At 46.2% G+C, this 18,755-nt stretch overlaps 1 protein-coding gene across 1 annotated transcript in view; it reads right to left on the bottom strand.

Moving 5' to 3' along the window:
• IVD (isovaleryl-CoA dehydrogenase) overlaps positions 1-7,987 on the bottom strand; it is a 12,106-nt gene extending 4,119 nt beyond the window's left edge. The window contains exons 1-8 of the mRNA XM_010847946.1: positions 7,778-7,987; positions 6,165-6,254; positions 5,878-5,929; positions 4,120-4,289; positions 3,594-3,687; positions 2,457-2,593; positions 1,064-1,160; positions 2-71 (exon numbers count right to left, since the gene is read on the bottom strand). Coding sequence (XP_010846248.1) covers positions 2-71; positions 1,064-1,160; positions 2,457-2,593; positions 3,594-3,687; positions 4,120-4,289; positions 5,878-5,929; positions 6,165-6,254; positions 7,778-7,930 — 863 coding nt within the window. The 5' untranslated portion in view covers positions 7,931-7,987. The remainder of the gene's footprint in view (position 1; positions 72-1,063; positions 1,161-2,456; positions 2,594-3,593; positions 3,688-4,119; positions 4,290-5,877; positions 5,930-6,164; positions 6,255-7,777) is intronic.
• Between the last annotated feature and the right edge of the window lie 10,768 nt (positions 7,988-18,755).

Here is an 18,755-nt window from a genome sequence, read left to right as displayed (position 1 = left end):
CAGCCGCTCCAGGTCCAGCCCACTCATCAGCACATAGACGCCCTTACCTAGGTGACCCAGGATGTTGGCAGCTACGGGGAAAAGTGCCGGTCAGAGGGGAGCGGGCAGTCCACAGCCTCTTCATTTTTAGAAAAGCTGCTGGGTTTAGTAACAGGGCTCTCTCACAAGCCAGGTTATGTTGAGATGGCTCTGGTCAATACAGCCCTCCTCCCTCCCTAGCGAGGCCCATGGACAAAGCTGTCCAGGAGACGGGCCCTTTGGAGCTGGTGACGGAAACTGCTGAGCACATCCCCACCCTGGAAGCGAGGACACTGGGTGGCCTCGGGGGCTGTGGGTGAGAAGCTGAGTGCAAAGGGTTGACACCCCTGACCCGTCTTTAACGTTAGTGGAGTTTTTTCTTGCCGACAGAGGAGAGTCTGCACCGATCATCCTTCTCTAGATGCACCTTATAACCTCAGATGGTGGATTGCAGCAGGGAAGGGATGGTTTCTGGCTAAGGCACAGAGCCAGCTTAACTGATCGAGTCTGTGCCCTCCATCTCCTCAGTGCATCACGGGGCTGCTGGCTCTCCCACAGCATGGAGCATTTTCACTTCAGGGCAGAAATACTCGTAGACTGAACTGCCTTTCCTTCACTGAGTCCAGTTCCACCCATTTATTCAGACAGCTTTTCAGCATTGTTAATGATTACCTCACACTGGCTCCACAGGCAACTGTACATATGAGGCAATCCAAAGGATGAGAGTGGGGGAGGGCAGAGCTTACTTTTCTAGCCCAGAGACTGCAATGCCAGCCCCAGGCACGGTGTGTGTCCACACAGGAAGCATCACCCATCTCTGCAGTGACATTCGGGCATGCAGCTGCAGGGGCTCTGCCCAGGAAGGACAGCTGTCCAGCCTGAGACCCACACTTCTGGGCTAGTGGGCCAGGGCACAGTGGCAGGCCTACTGTCTGGCCACATGTGGTTGGTGAGCTAACACTGGTGAGGCTCTCTGACCAAGAGTCAGGCTTTCTTAGCGTGTGACGGGGTCAGGACAGGGCCTCCCTCATTTTCAGAGACTCACCAGGAACCTCGCAGTCTTCGAAGACCAGCTCACAGGTATTGGAGCCCCTCATCCCTAGCTTGTCCAGCTTCTTGGAGGTGCTGAAGCCCGGCATCCCCTTTATGGGAATAAAAGGAGGTCCTAATTACAGAGCAGCCCCCCAGGGGGCCAAGGAAAGGGAAGACCCCTGGGAAGCATGCATCCTCCCATCCAGTCCCCATCCTTGCCTGATACACCAGCGTTCCACTCACCAGGCCCCTACTCTGTGTGTGACTGCCCCATTCCTGGAGAAGCCAGCCCTAACACCTTATCCCAGCCTCTCTGCCGTTGGCTGCATTTCCCCCAGTTCTCACAGGAGCAGTGTTTTTCCCAGCTAAATACCTGATCCCCGGGGCCCTCCTGACTCTTCCTGGCTGTGGTTCCTTTCCTCTGGGGAAGTCATTTCTAAGACACTGCCCCGGCCCACTCAGTTCCTTTGCCCTCCTTGTCCCTCTGCGACCTGCACCTCATGGAGCTCCCCCTGGGGTCAACTCAACCACTTGTGTGCTTTGCACTCATCAGATGCAGAACGGTCAGTCAGGCAGGTGCCCAGCGGAGCAATGCCCTCCAGGAGGGCACTTCCCTTTCCTCTAGGAGACGCAAATACCTCGGCTCAGCCAGGAGAGTTCTCGTCTCGGCCACGTCCGTGTCCTCCAGTCCCTGTAGGACAATCTCCACCCTCTCCCCACACAGGGTACTGGAAACCTTTACAACACTCATCCTTGGGTGAGTGTCCCACCCACTGTCCACTCCCCTGCCCACCCTCCCTGGGGCCCTGGCCTCCTCCTTAGGAACCATTAAGCAGCTGGTTCCTCCACTAACTAACAAGGTTGGGGTTCCTCCGACCCCGCCTTGCTTCCTCTCCCTCAGTTCACCATTGTGCTTTGCTTACTCGCTCTCACACATCTCACTTTCTCTCTCTCCTATTTTTTCTCTTTACCAAAAAAATGGTTCAGTTCTCTCCCATTCCTAAAAGCCAACTGAAACTGCCAACTTTTCACTCTAACTCCTGCCGTCTGGCCTGTGCCTCTACTAACAATTCTTGGAAGGTGCAGTCTCTGGTCCCCACCAGCATCCTCCCACCCTCACCCTGTGGGTGGCTTGCTCCAGGTCCACCCGACACCCTGATGGCCCTCATCTTCCAGGATGTCCAGACAACCTGGCTCTGTGGACGGTTCCACTGTCCTCGGATTTGACCCCTCCTCCCCAGGCTCCACTTTTCGGCTACCCTCCCTTCAGCCTCCTCTCTTGCTCCAGCCCCATCCCAGGAGGGAGCCTTGGCAGAGCGCACCACACTGATGGTCTGTACGATCACTTGAAGGAGGTCATCTCTGGTGCCATTCTCAGCCTCCCACCATAACTCCCCCACATTCACCTTCTCCACAATGAAGGCTGTGATGCCCCGAGAAGCTGGCACAGCAGTCACATCAGTCTTGGCATAGACAACAAGGACATCTGCATCAGGACCATTGGTGATCCAGAACTTGTTGCCATTCAGGACATAGTGATCTCCTAAGGAGATTGCCGGGAGAAATATCAATAACCTCAGGTATGCAGATGACACCACCCTTATGGCAGAAAGCAAAGAACTAAAGAGCCTCTTGGTGAGAGTGAAAGAAGAGAGTGAAAAAGTTGGCTTAAAACTCACCATTCAAAAAACTAAGATCATGACGTCGGGTCCCATCACTTCATGGCAAATAGATGGGGAAACAAACGGAAACAGTGAGAGACTTTATTTTGGGGGGCTCCAAAATCCACTGCAAATGGTGACTGCAGCCATGAAATTAAGGGACGCTTGCTCCTTGGAAGAAAAGCTATGACCAACTTAGCATATTAAAAAGCAGAGACATTACTTTGCTAACAAAGGTCCATCTAGTCAAAGCTATGGTTTTTCCAGCAGTCATGTATGGATGTGAGAGTTAGACCATGAAGAAAGCTGAGCACAAAAGAATTGATGCTTTTGAACTGTGGTGTAGGAGAAGACTCTTGAGAGTCCCTTGGACAGCAAGGAGATCAAACCAGTCCATCCTAAAGGAAATCAGCCCTGAATATTCATTGGAAGGACTGATGCTGAAGCTGAAACTCTAATACTTTGGCCACCTGATGCGAAGAGTTGACTCATTGGGAAAGACCCTGATGCTGGGAAAGGCAGGAAGAGAAGGGGACAACAGAGGATGAGATGGTTGAATGGCATCACCGACTTGATGAACATGAATTTAAGCAAGCTCCAGGAGTTGGTGATGAACAGGGAACCATGGCGTCCTACAGTCCATAGGGTTGCAAAGAGTCAAACATAACTGAGCAACTGAACTGAACTGAACTGAAGAAGAGGAAGTTGGCTACTTGTACAAGCGGTGTGGGCCTGTCTCAACCAGTCAGTCCACCACCACTTCTGTTGACAAGAAACTGTCCAGCTGGCAAATGCTTCTGGAAACCCATCAGAGGCACCTCCAATCAACCCATAGGTCTGTCCCTCTGCCCATTCCAGCTCCCAAATCAAGAGCAGCCTCACCTTTCTTTTCTGCTTTCAGCTTCATGGAGACAACATCAGAGCCAGCATTGGGCTCACTCATGGCCAGGGCTCCGATGTATTCACCACTTATCAGCTGCAAGAAAAACCCCAAAGGGCCTCATTATGACCTGAAGTACCCAGTAGGGGCTCACTGGGACCACTTCTTGCCTGGTCATGTCACACCCCTACAAGTCCTCTCAGATCCGGGTACAGGAAAAGTCCTAGAAGAGAAGCTCCTTATCCACAAGGCTGAAGTTCTTTCTCCTTTTCCCATCATTCCCTTTGCAAGGGAAGCTAGTCTGAGGCTTCTGTTTATTAAAGTGCTCAAGTAAACGTTCAGTGACGCCTTGGGTGTTCTGGCCCTGTTTAATTATTTTTTTGACTGAAGTATCATAAAGCAAATCTCTGACCCCTTCCTAGCCCTAGCAAATTCAGGGCAGCCCACTACAGAAAGCAAGTCTGACCAGCCCTCCCCAGTGGGAGAGGAGCCTCATGCTGGTGTGTTCCTCCAGCCCCATTTCCTCACCTTGGGGAGGTACTTCTCCTTCTGGGTCTCGTTTCCATTCCGCACAATTTGGTTGATACAGAGGTTGGAGTGGGCTCCATAACTGAGCCCCACTGCTCCAGACACTCGGGATATCTCCTCCATCACCAGCACGTTTTCCAGGAAGCCCAGGCCAGAACCACCGTACTGAACTGGGGATGGGGAGTGGGGGGTGCAGGGGAGTGGAAAAGGCAGACCAGGTTAAATGAAGACACTGTCTTACCTGCTGTAGAGGAATACTGTGACAGCACCTATTCCAAGTTCCCTCTAGCAAAGTCAACAGGCGGATGGCTGTGGACCCTGCTTGCAAGCTCACAGGACTCGTTTTAGTTTTTTCTGCCGCCTCTGGTCAACTAAGGACTTCCCTGGTGGCTCAGATGGTAAAAGCGTCTGCCTACAATGAGGGAGACCCAGGTTCAATTCCTGGGCTGGGAAGATCCCCTGGAGAAGGAAATGGCAACCCACTCCAGTAGTCTTGCCTGGAAAATCCCATGGACGGATGGAGGAGCCTGGTAGGCTACAGTCCATGGGGTCGCAAAGAGTGGGACAGGACTGAGCGAATTCACTTTCACTTTCACTTTGTCAACTAAGGTGTGGTTCAGAAAACAGTCATTGCAACTCCTGCTTTATCCCAAACAGAGCTCTTTTTAAAAATGATTTTATTTATTTATTTGGCCACACCATGCAGTTTTGGGGATCTTAATTCCCCAACCAGGGATTGAACCCAGGCCCTTGGCAGTAAAAGCGTGGAGTCCTAACCTGTGGATCACCGGGGAATTCCATATTTCAGACAGATCTCTTAATGAAGACAAGAAGACCTGAGCATCCACTACTCAGAGAGCTTAAGAAGTGCATAAGTCTAAATTAATTTTTAAGTGGTTACATCATTACTCATGATGTAAAATTTCTACAATCAGCTTAAAATCCCAAGAACTGCTCCAAGTGGTGAGGGGGGTGGTGTAAGGAGAATTTTGTGGTCCACCTTTACTCTAATGCCCAGTGAACACAGGCCAGAGCAGGGTGGGCCATCCAGGTTTTGGCCGGTGAAGCTGCAGGCTGATCTCTTTACTGGGTACTGAAAGGCAGGCTGGCCTTTGCACCAGAGGCTAACATCTGAAACAAAGCCCACCAGCTCCTTCCCCTCATCTCCTGGAAACAAGCAGTAAGGCCTACAGGGGACTCTGGATGGGCCGAGGGATAGTCTATTAAATATACCATCTGGCCACCTCACATGGAGGCTCAGATGGGTGCCCCTCTCCCAAACCACCCCCCAGTCTGCTTCCAAATGAGCTCTTGGGCCAAGCTGTAGGCAGAGGACACACAGGCATCCCCCACAGGGACACACTGCCCTGAGTGGTTCTGCCTTCACACTACTGGTAGGGCAGAACTTAGGGACTAGGGGAGGCAGTAAGCCTGGGGTGTTAAGATCACTGCTCAATCTGGAGTTTTCTAAACTCCCCAGATCATTTGGGGGAACTTCTTAAGTGTGCAGAGTTCAAGAGTCTGGGTGACCCAAGTGAACCACACTGACCTAAATCCTTTATCTTGTTAACATCACCGCCTAAAGAAATAGCTCATTCTTGTCTGGGTGATTTATTGAGTACTTTCTCAGGTCCAAGGAGGAGGAGACTCTGGGTTACTTTGAGTAAGATCTTTTCTCTCCTTTCCTTCTTCTTTGGGGAATGTGTTAAAGGGCATGCAAAAAAAAAAGCTCTCTTTTGGGAAAGAAACCACACTCACCAGGGGCTGTGATGCCCAAGACTCCTAGGTTCCCCAGCTGCTTCCAAAACTCCTGCCAACAGAGACGCACAGTGGGTTGTGAGAAGGCAACCAGTTACAGGTGCCAGGCACCTCTGGAACAATGAGATGCAAGGGCTTCCCAAAAAGGGGCTGCATTCTTAGGGGGCTTTTATTCACCAGAAGACTGTGTGAGTCTTGCCAGGAAACAGTGCAATTCCCAGCCCAGCCTGGTCCAGCTCCCAGACTGCCCCACCCCTGTCCCTCTCAGTCTGGGCCTCACGACTTACTCGCAGGTTCTTGAACTCATTACTTTGGTCGATCTCCTGGGCCTGGGGGGCTAGATGCTCCTGAAGGAATTTAGCCACGGTCTGACGAAGCTAGAAGGAGAGAGGTGGATGGATGTTGCCAAAACAGTACATAATTGCCGCTGGGGACAGTGTCTCCACTACTGAGGACACTTTCAGGGAAACAGGACACAAATAGCCTCACCAAACAGCATCAAACTGAGAGGACCCACTAGTTTATGCTTCCTTAGAGGTGATCCTCACCTCTCTTTTTAAAGATTATTTTTTAAATGTCACTCCCCTACGGATATCATTCCATGGGCTTCCATTGTCTTTAAAAGACAAACTCCCTATACATGTATAACTGAATCACTTTGCCGTACACCTGAAACTAGCACAACGTTGTAAATTAACTATACTTCAATTTTTAATTGTTAAAAAAAAAGACAAACTCCTTATCCAGGACCAGAAGGCCCTGTGAGGTAAGCCCTGCAGCTCTTCTAGCCTTCCTCAGTACCCTTCTCATCTCCCATTCACTGTGCTCCAGACACGCTCCCTTCAGTTCATGGCACGTGTCAGGTTTTTTGTTTTTTTTTTTTGCTCATTAACTTTTGACTAAAAGGAATAATTCAAAAAGAGAGTAGAGCTTGTTCCTTGGAAGGAAAGCTATGACAAACCTAGATAGCATATGTTCATTGGAAGGACTGATGCTGAAGCTGAAGCTCCAATACTCTGGCCACCTGATGCAAGGAACTGACTCATTGGAAAAGACCCTGATGCTGGGAAAGATTGAAGGCGGGAGAAGGGGATGACAGAGGATGAGATGGTTGGATGGCATCACCGACTCAATGGACACAAGTTTGAGCAAGCTCTAGGAGATATTGAAGGACAGGGATAACAAGAACAAAAGAAATTAGAAACTCCTTCTGGCAGGAAATCTTGAGAACTGGAACTGAGCATTTCCTGCCTGAGAGGATTCAAAGCTCGGTCTGCTGCCTACTGCAACTGGATTTTTGGAGTTTTCAGCAAGCTTAGGCCCACAGGAGAATCACATTTCTCGGAAATTCAAGCCAGTGTCCAAGTGAACAGTCTCCTTCCGCCAGGAATAACTCCGGTTCCGCTTCATTTGTAACAACCTCTTTAAAGTTTTTTTCAGCTTTGTGCTTTGACCCCATAGGTTGAAGAAATAGCCAGACTCCCTTGTGCATTTCAACTCCACCCTCAACCCCAAGTTGTGTATTTGAAAAAGATTTAATGGTGATGATTAACCAGGTTTGAGAACCACAGCCTTAGACAGTATTGAGGTGTAAGAGGACTTCAGAGAGATTGAGGGCCCTCTTGGCAAACGAGGGTAATCCTCTGCCGATTCACCAAAACATCCCCTCATGCTCCCCCGACTCCTGTCTCCCAGGAGATTTTCTGTCCTCGACTCCTCGCCTAACTTCCGTAACCAGGCCTTGATGCCTCCACAACGGGATGCTCGGGCCCGCGGCCGCCCCTGCGCTGGCGAGCTCAGAGTCCTCAGATCATTCATTGCTACTGTGTGAGCGCCAGGCAGAAAAGCGCCCGGGTGACCACCGACCACCGATAAGAGGCAGGAGGGTGAGCCTCCCTACCTGCTTCTGCTCCTCGTTCAGCCCATTGACTGCATCGTCCACAGGCAACAGCGAGTTGGTCCGCTGGGTAATCAGGCCAGCAAGAGACTGCAGCGGCGGTCGCATCCTCCAGCTCGCCACGCGCCGACCCAGTAACCAAGCCGCAGTCGCCATTTCTGCCTTGCTCCTGGAGCTGAAGCCCAGGCAGCTGAGAGCCAGCCCTGCGAGCTCCACCAATCCCCGGCTTTGCTGCCTCCACCCAATCGGCGAGGGGGTGGGTCTCCAGCAGCCAATCATCCTCAGCTGACCGCCGAAGGACAAGCTATCCAGGCACCAGCCAATCAGGCACAAACCCGGCGAGGTGGGTGTGCTTGGCGAGTAAGCTGTATCTGCCAGGGACTTGTCCGGGTTGCGTTTTTGTTTTTGTTTTTGTTTTTAAAGTGGAAGAGCAGAAAGTCTTTTTGAGTAGAGGATGCAGTATCTCCGCGGCGTTAAAAATAGCAGTACCTAATTGCAGACATCTGTGGGAAAACAACTGTAAAACCATAATCAGGAAATTCGCTGAACGTCCCTCAACGCTTCCACTCACCGAGGAAGGTTCGATTCCTGGTGGGAGAAATAGGATCTCGCCCGCCAGAGACCCGGGTTTGATCCCTGGGTGGGGAAGGTCCCCTGGAGAAGGAAATGGCAACACTCTCCAGTATTCTTGCCTGGAGAATTCCATGGACAGAGGAGCCTGACGGGCTACAGTTCATAGGGTCGCAAAGTCGGAGAAGACTGAGCGACTAACACTCACTTTTTCACTTTTGACGCTGGCGGGGCCAAAATAGTTAACAACCACAGTTCAGTCGCTCAGTCCTCAGTCGTGTCCTACTCTTTGCTACCCCATGAATTGCAGCACGCCAGGCCTCCCTGTCCATCACCAACTCCCGAAGTCCACCCAAACCCATGTCCATTGAGTCGGTGATTCCATCCAACCATCTTATCCTCTCCTGTCGTCCTTATCCAAGGAAAAACACGTCCTTATCTATCTTGTCCTCCCCTTCTCCTGCTCTCAATCTTTCCCAGCATCAGGGTCTTTTCAAATGAGTCAGCTCTTAGCATCAGGTGGCCAAAGTACTGGAGTTTCAGCTTCAACATCAGTCCTACTAGTGAACACCCAGGACTGATCTCCTTTAGGATGGACTGGTTGGATCTCCTTGCAGTCCAAGGGACTCTCAAGAGTCTTCTCCAACACCACAGTTCAAAAGCATCAATTCTTCGCCGCTCAGCTTTCTTTATAGTCCAACTCTCACATCCATACATGACTACTGGAAAAACCATAGCCTTGACTAAACGAACCTTTGTTGACAAAGTAATGTCTCTGCTTTTTAATATGCTATCTAGGTTGGTCATAGGGAGAAGGCAATGGCACCCTACTCCAGTGCTCTTGCCTGGAAAATCCCATGGGCGGAGGAGCCTGGTAGGCTGCAATCCATGGGGTCGCTAAGAGTTGGACACGACTGAGCGACTTCACTTTCACTTTTCACTTTCATGTATTGGAGAAGGAAATGGCAACCCACTCCAGTGCTCTTGCCTGGAGAATCCCAGGGACGGGGGAGCCTTGTGGGCTGCCATCTATGGGGTCGCACAGAGTCGGACACGATTGAAGTGACTTAGTAGCAGCAGCAGCAGCAGCAGGTTGGTCATAACTTTCCTTCCAGGAGTAAGTGTCTTTTAATTTCATGGCTGCAATCACCATCTGCAGTGATTTTGGAGCCCAGAAAAATAAAGTCAGCCACTGTTTCCCCATCTGTTTGCTCTGAAATAAGTGATGGGATCGGATGCTATGATCTTAGTTTTCTGAATGTTGAGCTTTAAGCCAACTTTTTCACTCTCCTCTTTCACTTTCATCAAGAGGCTCTTTAGTTCTTCTTCACTTTCTGCCCTAACAACCACGACAAATCTGCAAACGGAAAAACATGGAATGCCCCATGCTTGGCAATACATTGTCAGAGTAAATCTAGGAGAAGAACCCTTGCTCTAGGGTGCACGCTGGTTATAACTCAGGAAATTTGCTTTATTATGTAGCAGAGTTTGACTTTGATAGAATTTTATGGGAAGGGGGTTGTTAAGGAGTTGCTGTTTTCCTAATTAATGTACCTAAGAACAGAAGTCAGGGCTTATTTTTAACAGGGGTGGGGTAGAGGTGGACCCAACTCAGGTTGGGCTGCTCCCCACTGGAAAGACTTGTGTTGGTTGGATAGAAAGGATTGCTTTATTCAGAGGGCAACCTGGGTTGAAGGCAGATTCTTGTCCAAGAACCAACTCTGTGAAGATTTTGCACTAACTGAATGTTTTTAAAGGGAGAGAGCGGGAAAGCTAACTGCAGTTAACCATTTGGGGTGGTGGGTAAGGGGATGGGGGTCAGAGTCTTCCTGATCTTCCCCTACGTGCAGACTTTCTTCTCAACCGTTGGTGGTGAGGTAACAGGGTTATTCCAGAAATCTGGTGCTCAGCCTAAAGTTACTGTTCTCCACAGGGGTGGCCTTAGTTCCAGCAGAAGAACTCAAAAATATTGTTAGGTATATTCCTTGAGGAGGAACCAGTCCCCTGCTTTGTTATTGTACTATAATTTCTTGACTGCTCCTTTGTTTCTGTCGTCCCTCATTTTTCTGTTTCAGTTCAGTTCAGTTGCTCAGTCGTGTCCGACTCTTTGGGACCCCATGAATTGCAGCACGCCAGGCCTCCCTGTCCATCACCAACTCCCGGAGTTCACTCAAACTCATGTCCATCAAGTCGGTGATGCCATCCAGCCATCTCATCCTCTGTTGTCCCCTTCTCCTTCTGCCCCCAATCCCTACCAACATCAGAGTCTTTTCCAATGAGTCAACTCTTTGCATCAGGTGGCCAAAGTACTGGAGTTTCAGCTTTAATATCATTCCTTCCAAAGAACATCCAGGAGTGATCTCCTTTAGGATGGACTGGTTGGATCTCCTTGCAGTTCAAGGGACTCTCAAGAGTCTTCTCCAACACCACAGTTCAAAAGCATCAATTCTTCGCCGCTCAGCTTTCTTCACAGTCCAACTCTCACATCCATACATGACCACTGGAAAAACCATAGCCTTGACTAGACTGACCTTTGTTGGCAAAGTAATGTCTCTGCTTTTGAATATGCTGTCTAGGTTGGTCATAACTTTCCTTCCAAGGAGTAAGCGTCTTTTAATTTCATGGCTGCAGTCACCATCTGCAGTGATTTTGGAGCCCAAAAAAATAAAGTCTGACACTGTTTCCACTGTTTCCCCATCTATTTCCCATGAAGTGATGGGACCAGATGCCATGATCTTAGTTTTCTGAATGTTGAGCTTTAAGCCAACTTTTTCACTCTCCTCTTTCACTTTCATCAAGAGGCTTTTGAGTTCCTCTTCACCTTCTGCCATAAGGGTGGTGTCATCTGCATATCTGAGGTTATTGACATTTCTCCCAGCAATCTTGATTCCAGCTTGTGCTTCTTCCAGCCCAGCGTTTCTCATGATGTACTCTGCAAAGAAGTTAAATAAGCAGGGTGACAATATACAGCTTTGACGTACTCCTTTTCCTATTTGGAACCAGTCTGTTGTTCCATGTCCAGTTCTAACAGTTGCTTCCTGACCTGCATATAGGTTTCTCAAAAGGCACGTCAGGTGATCTGGTATTCTCATCTCTTTCAGAATTTTCCACAGTTTATTGTGATTTTTCTGTTTAGCAACTGTTTAAACCTGCCCTTTGGCACTCAGGGAAGGTCTAGGAGGCTGAAGCCTCTTTACTACAAATAAGAAACAGGGACATAGGGACATAGAAAGGATTTGTACCCATCACAGGGTCCTAATCTTGGCTCCCTGTCCACCAATGCCAAATAGGTATATAGAGACAGGGTTTGGAGGAAACAGAAGAGAGGAGCTTTATTATTTTTGCCAAGCAAAAGGGAAACAGCAAACTAGTGCCTCAAGAACTATGCTCCCCTTTTGGGGAATAGGGAGAGGTTTTATATCCTCTTGGAGGTCTTACTTTATTTTTTTTCTCTTGCAGAGTTTCTGATGGCCACAGCTGGCATCAGACAACTTAGCAACCGATCTTGTGTCCCTGAGGTTATCAGCCCATGACCTTCTTTCTGAAATGCAGAATGCTACAAGAGAGTGTAGGGGGAAAGAATGCCAAGTCCAGAGGGCAATCTATAGAGAGTCAGAGAGACATTAGCTTTGTGAAGTACAAGTCCAGCTACAAGTGTTTGCTAGTAATAACAGATAAAGAATAATGGAGATTGTTTAACTCTCGTAGGCCTGTTTGGCTGTTATGTGCCAAAGGCTGTTCACTCACCTCTGTTTTTGCTGCAACACCGCTCCATTTCAGGGAGGCAGAAAGGAAGAATCATGTATGAGGGGAAAGAAGAGAGCAGATAGAATTCAGCTTCTGTCCCTTTCCCTGCTTTGCAGTTTTCCACTTCTGTTGTGAGTTCGTGTGTGTGCGTGTGCGTGTGTGCGTGTGTGTGTGTGTGTGTTTAGGGGTAGGGGATGATGTCAATGCTCTTGAACAATTCATCTCAGATAGTTTAGTGCCCTGAGTCCAGGAACAGTGTTGCAATCCTGCTGTCTAGATATGGAATTTAGACAAGTTTCTTGGATCTTTTCAGACTTTACTTCATTATATACATATATATTTTTTTTGGCTGTGCCACATGACTTGTGGAATCTTAGCTCACAGTTTAGGGGTTGAACCTGTGCCTTTGGCAGTGGGAGTGCAGAATCCTAACCGCTGGACTGCCAGGGAATTCCCTTTCATTGTCTTTATTTTTTAAATTTATTTATTTTTTATTTTTTCCCTATTTTTTGGCTGCAATGCTGCATGCAACTTTTAGTTCCCCATCCGGGGAAGGAACCTGTGCCCCCTGCAGTGGAAGCTCAATATGTTGACCACTGGACTGCCAGGCAAGTGTCTCCTTTCATCATTTTTAAATGAAAATAATACCACCTAATGCAAAGAGGAATAAAGGAAATTACATATTTAATAGCAACGCTTTTTGATCCTTCTTACAGTACCCCATTAGTCCAAGGTTTCAAACACAGCTAAGACAGAAGCCAGGCTCTGTCAGCTTGTCTAGACTAAAATGCTTTCTTCTTCAGCTCACTGCCTTTCATATCAAGCCCTATCCCCTACCCCACAGGTGGGGAAGATTTTCAGAATAACCTGATATAGATTGTGGTCAAGTTCTCTACATTTCTGGTGATCTGCAGACTCATGACTGTGAAAATCTTCTATGGGTGCCTTCCAGTTTATCTCTTGGAGCCATTCCCTTGCTTTACTTGCACTGTCAAGAACTAGTAAGTACAAGCTGGTGTAAGTTTGAATATCCAGGCTTATAAATTCTTACTATAAAATGAAATTATTTAGCAAAACCCAAGGGATCCTGTGAACAATCTGGAAATTCCTTAGTTAAGGTCTTAAAATTCTGTCCTAGTCCAAGGGTGTAAAGGTAAGAACAGGCTCCCCTCTACGTGTAGGTTTCTCCTTAAAGAGGGTGACTATTACCTAAGGGGTATCTTTGTCCTTTCCCTTAGATTCCACAAGTTCTTCCTTTGGGATTACAGGTGGAAGAGCAGAGAGATCAGGATAGGGATGCTCAGAAAAAAGAAGATACAAAAGAGCCAAAGTAGGAGAAGAGAAAGGAGGAGAAGCAGTGATGACTTATGAGGTCTTTTCTAATCTAGTCACTGTTTCTGATAATTTCTGATTTGTCTCTTGCAGTGAAGCCATTTTATCTTTCCCTTACTTTGAGGCTTCCAGGTGCCAATTAAAATGTCTCCATTCTAGCTGTTTGATCGTAAGCCTACTTTTTCTAAGTTAGTGTGCAAATAAACCAACTTAGGTAAATCAAAAGTGCCCCATTTTAGCCATCTCAGGAACAAATGATTTTTGGTCAGACCTTGCCGTTAAGTTACATACTTGCAAGTGTCAGTTTCTTAAACCCAGCTGAAGTTCCTATAGGTTCATCCAAGAGTTGTTCATCCAAGAGTTGCTGGGCCCTTGAGGCACAGGTTCCCATTATTGATTTGGTAGTCTGGTTCAGGTGTGAGATACCATCTGAACAATTTTCTGAGGACAGTGTGGTGGACTGGGTGTGCACTAGTTTCCCCAGGAGTTACCCTTGGGTCAGTGCGCCTCTGTCACGTGTCTCAGTTTCTCCTGGTGACAGTCTTTAGACTGTCATGCGTGCTTGGAGCGCTGTTATCAGCCTCTGTGGTGCCCCCCAGAGGGGCAGTATTTACTTAATGGTCATAGCAGGTTCCTAGCAGGTTCCCTTGTAGGACCACTGCATGTGGTAAGGATTGACACATCTGAGGGTAGCCTGTGGCCGATAGGAGCAAAATGTCCCTTTATTCTTCAGAGCTGAAGAACTCTCTCTCATTTCACTAACAAAAAATTTTGTTCAGACCATGTATCAATTTACCCTTTTTCTTTAGTTTAAGTTGAACTTAACAAAAATCAGCCACATATGTTTTCCCTGGACTTACTCTGCAGATCCCCTTGGGACTCTGCCTAGGAAATGCATGCATGCCCCTTAAGATGAATAAAAACTAGTCCAAATAAAACTTTCAGGATCATCACGATGCATACATGAGCTCTGGATGTATGAGGAGAACTCACCAGAACACCTGGTGAGAGATGCTGAGAAGCTAGTGAGGCTCAAAACACCCATGCTGGTACTGAGTACCAATTTGAGGTGTCTTCCAGGTATCTTCTGGTGGGTGTCTCTGGTATTCTGCCCACTACACCAAGCGTATATCAATGAAAAATTAATCAAGTCGATCTATGAAAGAAATTTGAGCCAAATTTGAGGACTGTAACCCTCAAATTTGGGTTCTGAGAACTGTTCTGCCTGTGAGAAGTCAGTTACATAAACTTTCTGAGACAGAGGGCCATACATTAGATCTGGGGTCCCCAACCTCCGGGGTCTAATGCCTGATGATCTGAGGTGGAGTTGATGTAATTACAATAGAAATAAAGTACATGATAAATGTAATGCACTTGAATCATCCAAAAACCACACCCACCCTGCCCTACTCTTGTGAAAAATGGTCTTCCACAAAACTGGACCCTGGTGCCAAAAACCTTTGGAGATCATTATCATTAGATGATGTGTTTACACAATCCAGTTTATGCAGTTTACTTAATCCAGATCAGTGCACTGTCATAGGAATCTGATTTTAAGGCGTCTTGTTGATGCTGGAATGTTGCTGTTTGCAGTCGAGCAGGAGTTACCCTTGCATCAGTGTGTCTCTGTTGCGTGTCTCAGTTTCTTTAGACTGAGACAATAGTCTAAAGACGTTCTTTAGACTGTCTTGTGTGCTTGGAGTGCTAAGTTATCAGCCTCTGTGGTGCCCCATTCCTGCCAATGGGGAAGGTTTTGCTGATGCAAAATGCAAATACACAATGCACAATAGAGGGGAGACAGGAAGCTGAAGGGCAGAGAACATTTTTTTAATATTGTTTATTCTTATCTTGGGACCTCTCTGGCAGTCCAGTGGTTGACTCTTGAGCTTCCAATGCCAGGTTGCCCTGGCCCCAGGGAACTAAGATCCCACATCCTATGTGATTCGGCCAAATAGACAATTTTTCTTGTCTTGCCATAAAATTTTCTTTCATACAACCTTATCAAAAGCTGCTTTGGTAGAGTAATGAGACATGAAGCCAGATTACCCATAGGTTAAAGATGAAATCACAATGGAAATTAGAATATGCTTTTAAAGGAAAGACAAATAATGAAAATAGGACTTAGCAAAACTTTCGAGATTCAACTACCTGGCCCTTAGAGGGAAGTTTATAGTTGTCAATGCATATACTGTAAAAGGTAAGAGTTGAAATGGATTTATCTATCCTTCTATTTTAAGAATCTAGAAAAAGAACAGTAAATTATAACCCCAAATATAGATGGAAATGAATAATAAACAATAGAATTATGAAATAGATAACCAATAAAATCAACATAAAAATTATAAGCCCTAACAAGACAGATCAAGAAAAAAGATAAATTGCAATTTACTAATATTGAGAATAAAAGGGCAGACTTCAGATCCTTTATAGATTCAAAAAACGGTATGTTGAGCAATTCGTTCTGTTCTATTTAACAGTGATGAAATGGACACATCAATTTATGTGAAGTTCGAGAAGAGACAGTACTCATAGAGGGTGATTTCCTGTCAGATTAGTGCTCATCTCTGGAGGGGGCAGTAATTTATCGACCTGTATGCTTAAAGTTGGTACACTTTGTTGAGCCTCATTACATTTTATTTTAAAATTCTAGTGGTGGTGGTGCTTAGTCACTCAGTCATGTCTGACTCTTTGATCTATAGCTGATGGGATTCTCCAGGCAAAAATACTGGAGTGGGTAGCCATTCCTTTCTCCTGAGGATCTTCCTGCTCCAGGGATCAAACCTGGGTCATCTGCACTGCAGGCAGATTCTTTACCATCTGAGCCAGGGTAAAATATACATGAAATTTGCCGTATTTAAGTGTTCGGTTCAGTGGCATTAAGTACGTTCACAATACAGTGCAGCCGTCACTACTGTCCATTCCCAGAACTTTTTCATCATGCCAAACAAAAACTGCAGATGTTAAAATAACTCCCCCTTCACTTTTCCTCTCTGTCCCTGGTAACCTGTAACCTGTATACTTTCTGTCCCTCTGAATTTGCCAACTCTAGGTACCTTATAAAATCGTTTTCGCTTTTAAGCCAAATTGGAAGGCAAGAGAACAATGAGTTCTTGAGATTGTTTGTTTTGGCTGTGTGGCACAGCTTGTGGGATCCTAGTTTGCTAATCAGGGATGGAACCTGGGCCTCCTGCAGTGGAAGAGCAGAGTCTTAAACACTGGACCGCCAGGGAATTCCCTTTATTCATTTTTAATGTGGAATATTTTTTTTAAGTCTTTATTGAAATTATTATAATACTGTTTCTATTTTCTATTTAGGTTTTTTTGGCCTCGAAGCATGTGGGATGGAACCCAAATCCACTGTATCGGAAGGCAAAGTCTTGCACTGGACTGCCAAGAAAGTCCTGGAATGATAAAACAATTTATTTAATTAAAAAATACTCATTTATTAATTTTGAGACTTTTGACTGTTAATCGAGGGTAGGTAGTAACTTGGAGGGAATGGCAGTGGGTGCTTTGTTTTTTAAGGTGGTTGTAATTTGAGCCCCAGTTAAAGTTGAGAGTTCCCAGTTGAGAGGGATATTGAGTATTGGAGGCTTGCCAATACAAGGTAAAATCAGGGAACTAAGGAGAGAGAGCCAGAGACAGAGAAGAGAGAAGAGAGTAAGAAGGATATAGTGTACAGTAGTGAAAGTTAAAGGGCAAGATTAAGAAGATTATCATTTGCCAAGGTACATTTTGAGCTTTATCAATAATCATCAGGATTTGAGTACCTCTGCCAGACGAGAAGGCAAGGGCACCCCACTCCAGTACTCTTGCCTAGAAAATCCCATGGGTGGAGGAGCCTGGTAGGCTGCAGTCCATGAGGTCGCTAAGAGTCAGACACGACTGAGAGACTTTACTTTGACTTTTCACTTTCATGCATTGGAGAAGGAAATGGCAATCCCAGGGACAGGGAAGCCTGGTGGGCTTAGTTGATGGCATATGGGTGTGGGGGGAAAGAATCTACATACATAAAGGTTTTGAGCGAGGGTGACAGAATAAGAATTGGTTATAAAATTAGGATATAAAAACCAGCTTGCAGCCCATTCCCAGCCTACTCACTAAAAACTGGTCTTTTGCAAATTCTCTCAGTCTAATTTCTTCCCTGTTACGTAGAGATAATGTCTGTCTTAATGGATTGCTGTAAAAGTGAACTATGGCCAGCACCAAAGTCTGGCTGCTGCTGCTGCTAAATCGCTTCAAGAGTGGGATTGCTGGATCATGTGGTAGCTCTATTTTCAGTTTTTAAAGGAGCCTCCATGCTGTTCCCCATAGTGGTCAAATCTTTCTTTATACCTTTGCTGTCGTGGTCCTAATACATTTGATTCCTGTTTTCCCAATGTTTTTGACCCTATTCTCTTAATCCTGCCATCCATCTTTCATACAGTGCTAGATTAATTTTTCTAAACATTCATGATGATGATTACCTGATCAAAATGTGTTAGTGAGTCATTATTACCTAGATTAATGGTTCCCAGATTGTGATCCACGACACCACTGGGCAGCAAGCTCCCTGGGATGCTACAGAATAAACTTTAGGGGAAATCATAGTGATACATATTAGACAACATGTGAACTACTAGCTTGAAGAAGGCTAATTTCAAGGTTAGATCATGCAATATTCCTCTCAGTATCAAACAGGAAAGAAAGGTGGTAGTGTCCAGTTTGATTCCAAGGTCTGAGAAGCTAAGGTGCCCAACATCTTGTTAGTAATAACTGCAGTTATTTAAAAATAAAAATACCTTTAGATTTTTGTGTATTCTTTTTTCAAATATCTATTAAGTTGTTCAGACATTAAGTGCTTATCATTTGGATATTAAAAAAAATAGAACTTTTACATGTTTATTTTGGCATGTCATAAAATATTGAGATACTAGGAACACTGAACTAAGACAGTTTGGAAACCTCTGGCCTGCCTTTGAAGAACTTAAGGTTCTTCAAAACTTCTAGTAACACCATGTACCCATAAACATGTACAAATAAACATCACATATAGTATATTACAAGTGTTCCCTTAAGCATCAGAACTAATCTCTTAAATTCAACCCTCTGACCAAGCCCAATCAGTGTTCTTACTCAGTTCTTCAAGACTCATCTGGATATTCCCTCAAGTGTTTTTTTTTTTTTTTTCCTCTATCTCTCATAGTTTTTTCTCCTTGGAAGTTCCAATTATCCCTTCCTTGGGTTTGACTCGCTAGAATGCTCACAGACTCAGATTTGGTTTATTATAAAAGGATATAACTCAGTAACAACCAGATGGGAGAGACACACGGGGCAAGGCAGGGGGAAAAGG

This window comes from Bison bison, unplaced genomic scaffold (assembly GCF_000754665.1).
Source record: "Bison bison bison isolate TAMUID 2011002044 unplaced genomic scaffold, Bison_UMD1.0 scf7180017864259, whole genome shotgun sequence".
In the NCBI taxonomy this organism is placed as follows: domain Eukaryota; kingdom Metazoa; phylum Chordata; class Mammalia; order Artiodactyla; family Bovidae; genus Bison; species Bison bison.
Note: the sequence above shows the minus strand (reverse complement) of the source record. Positions and strands in the feature narration are given on the sequence as shown.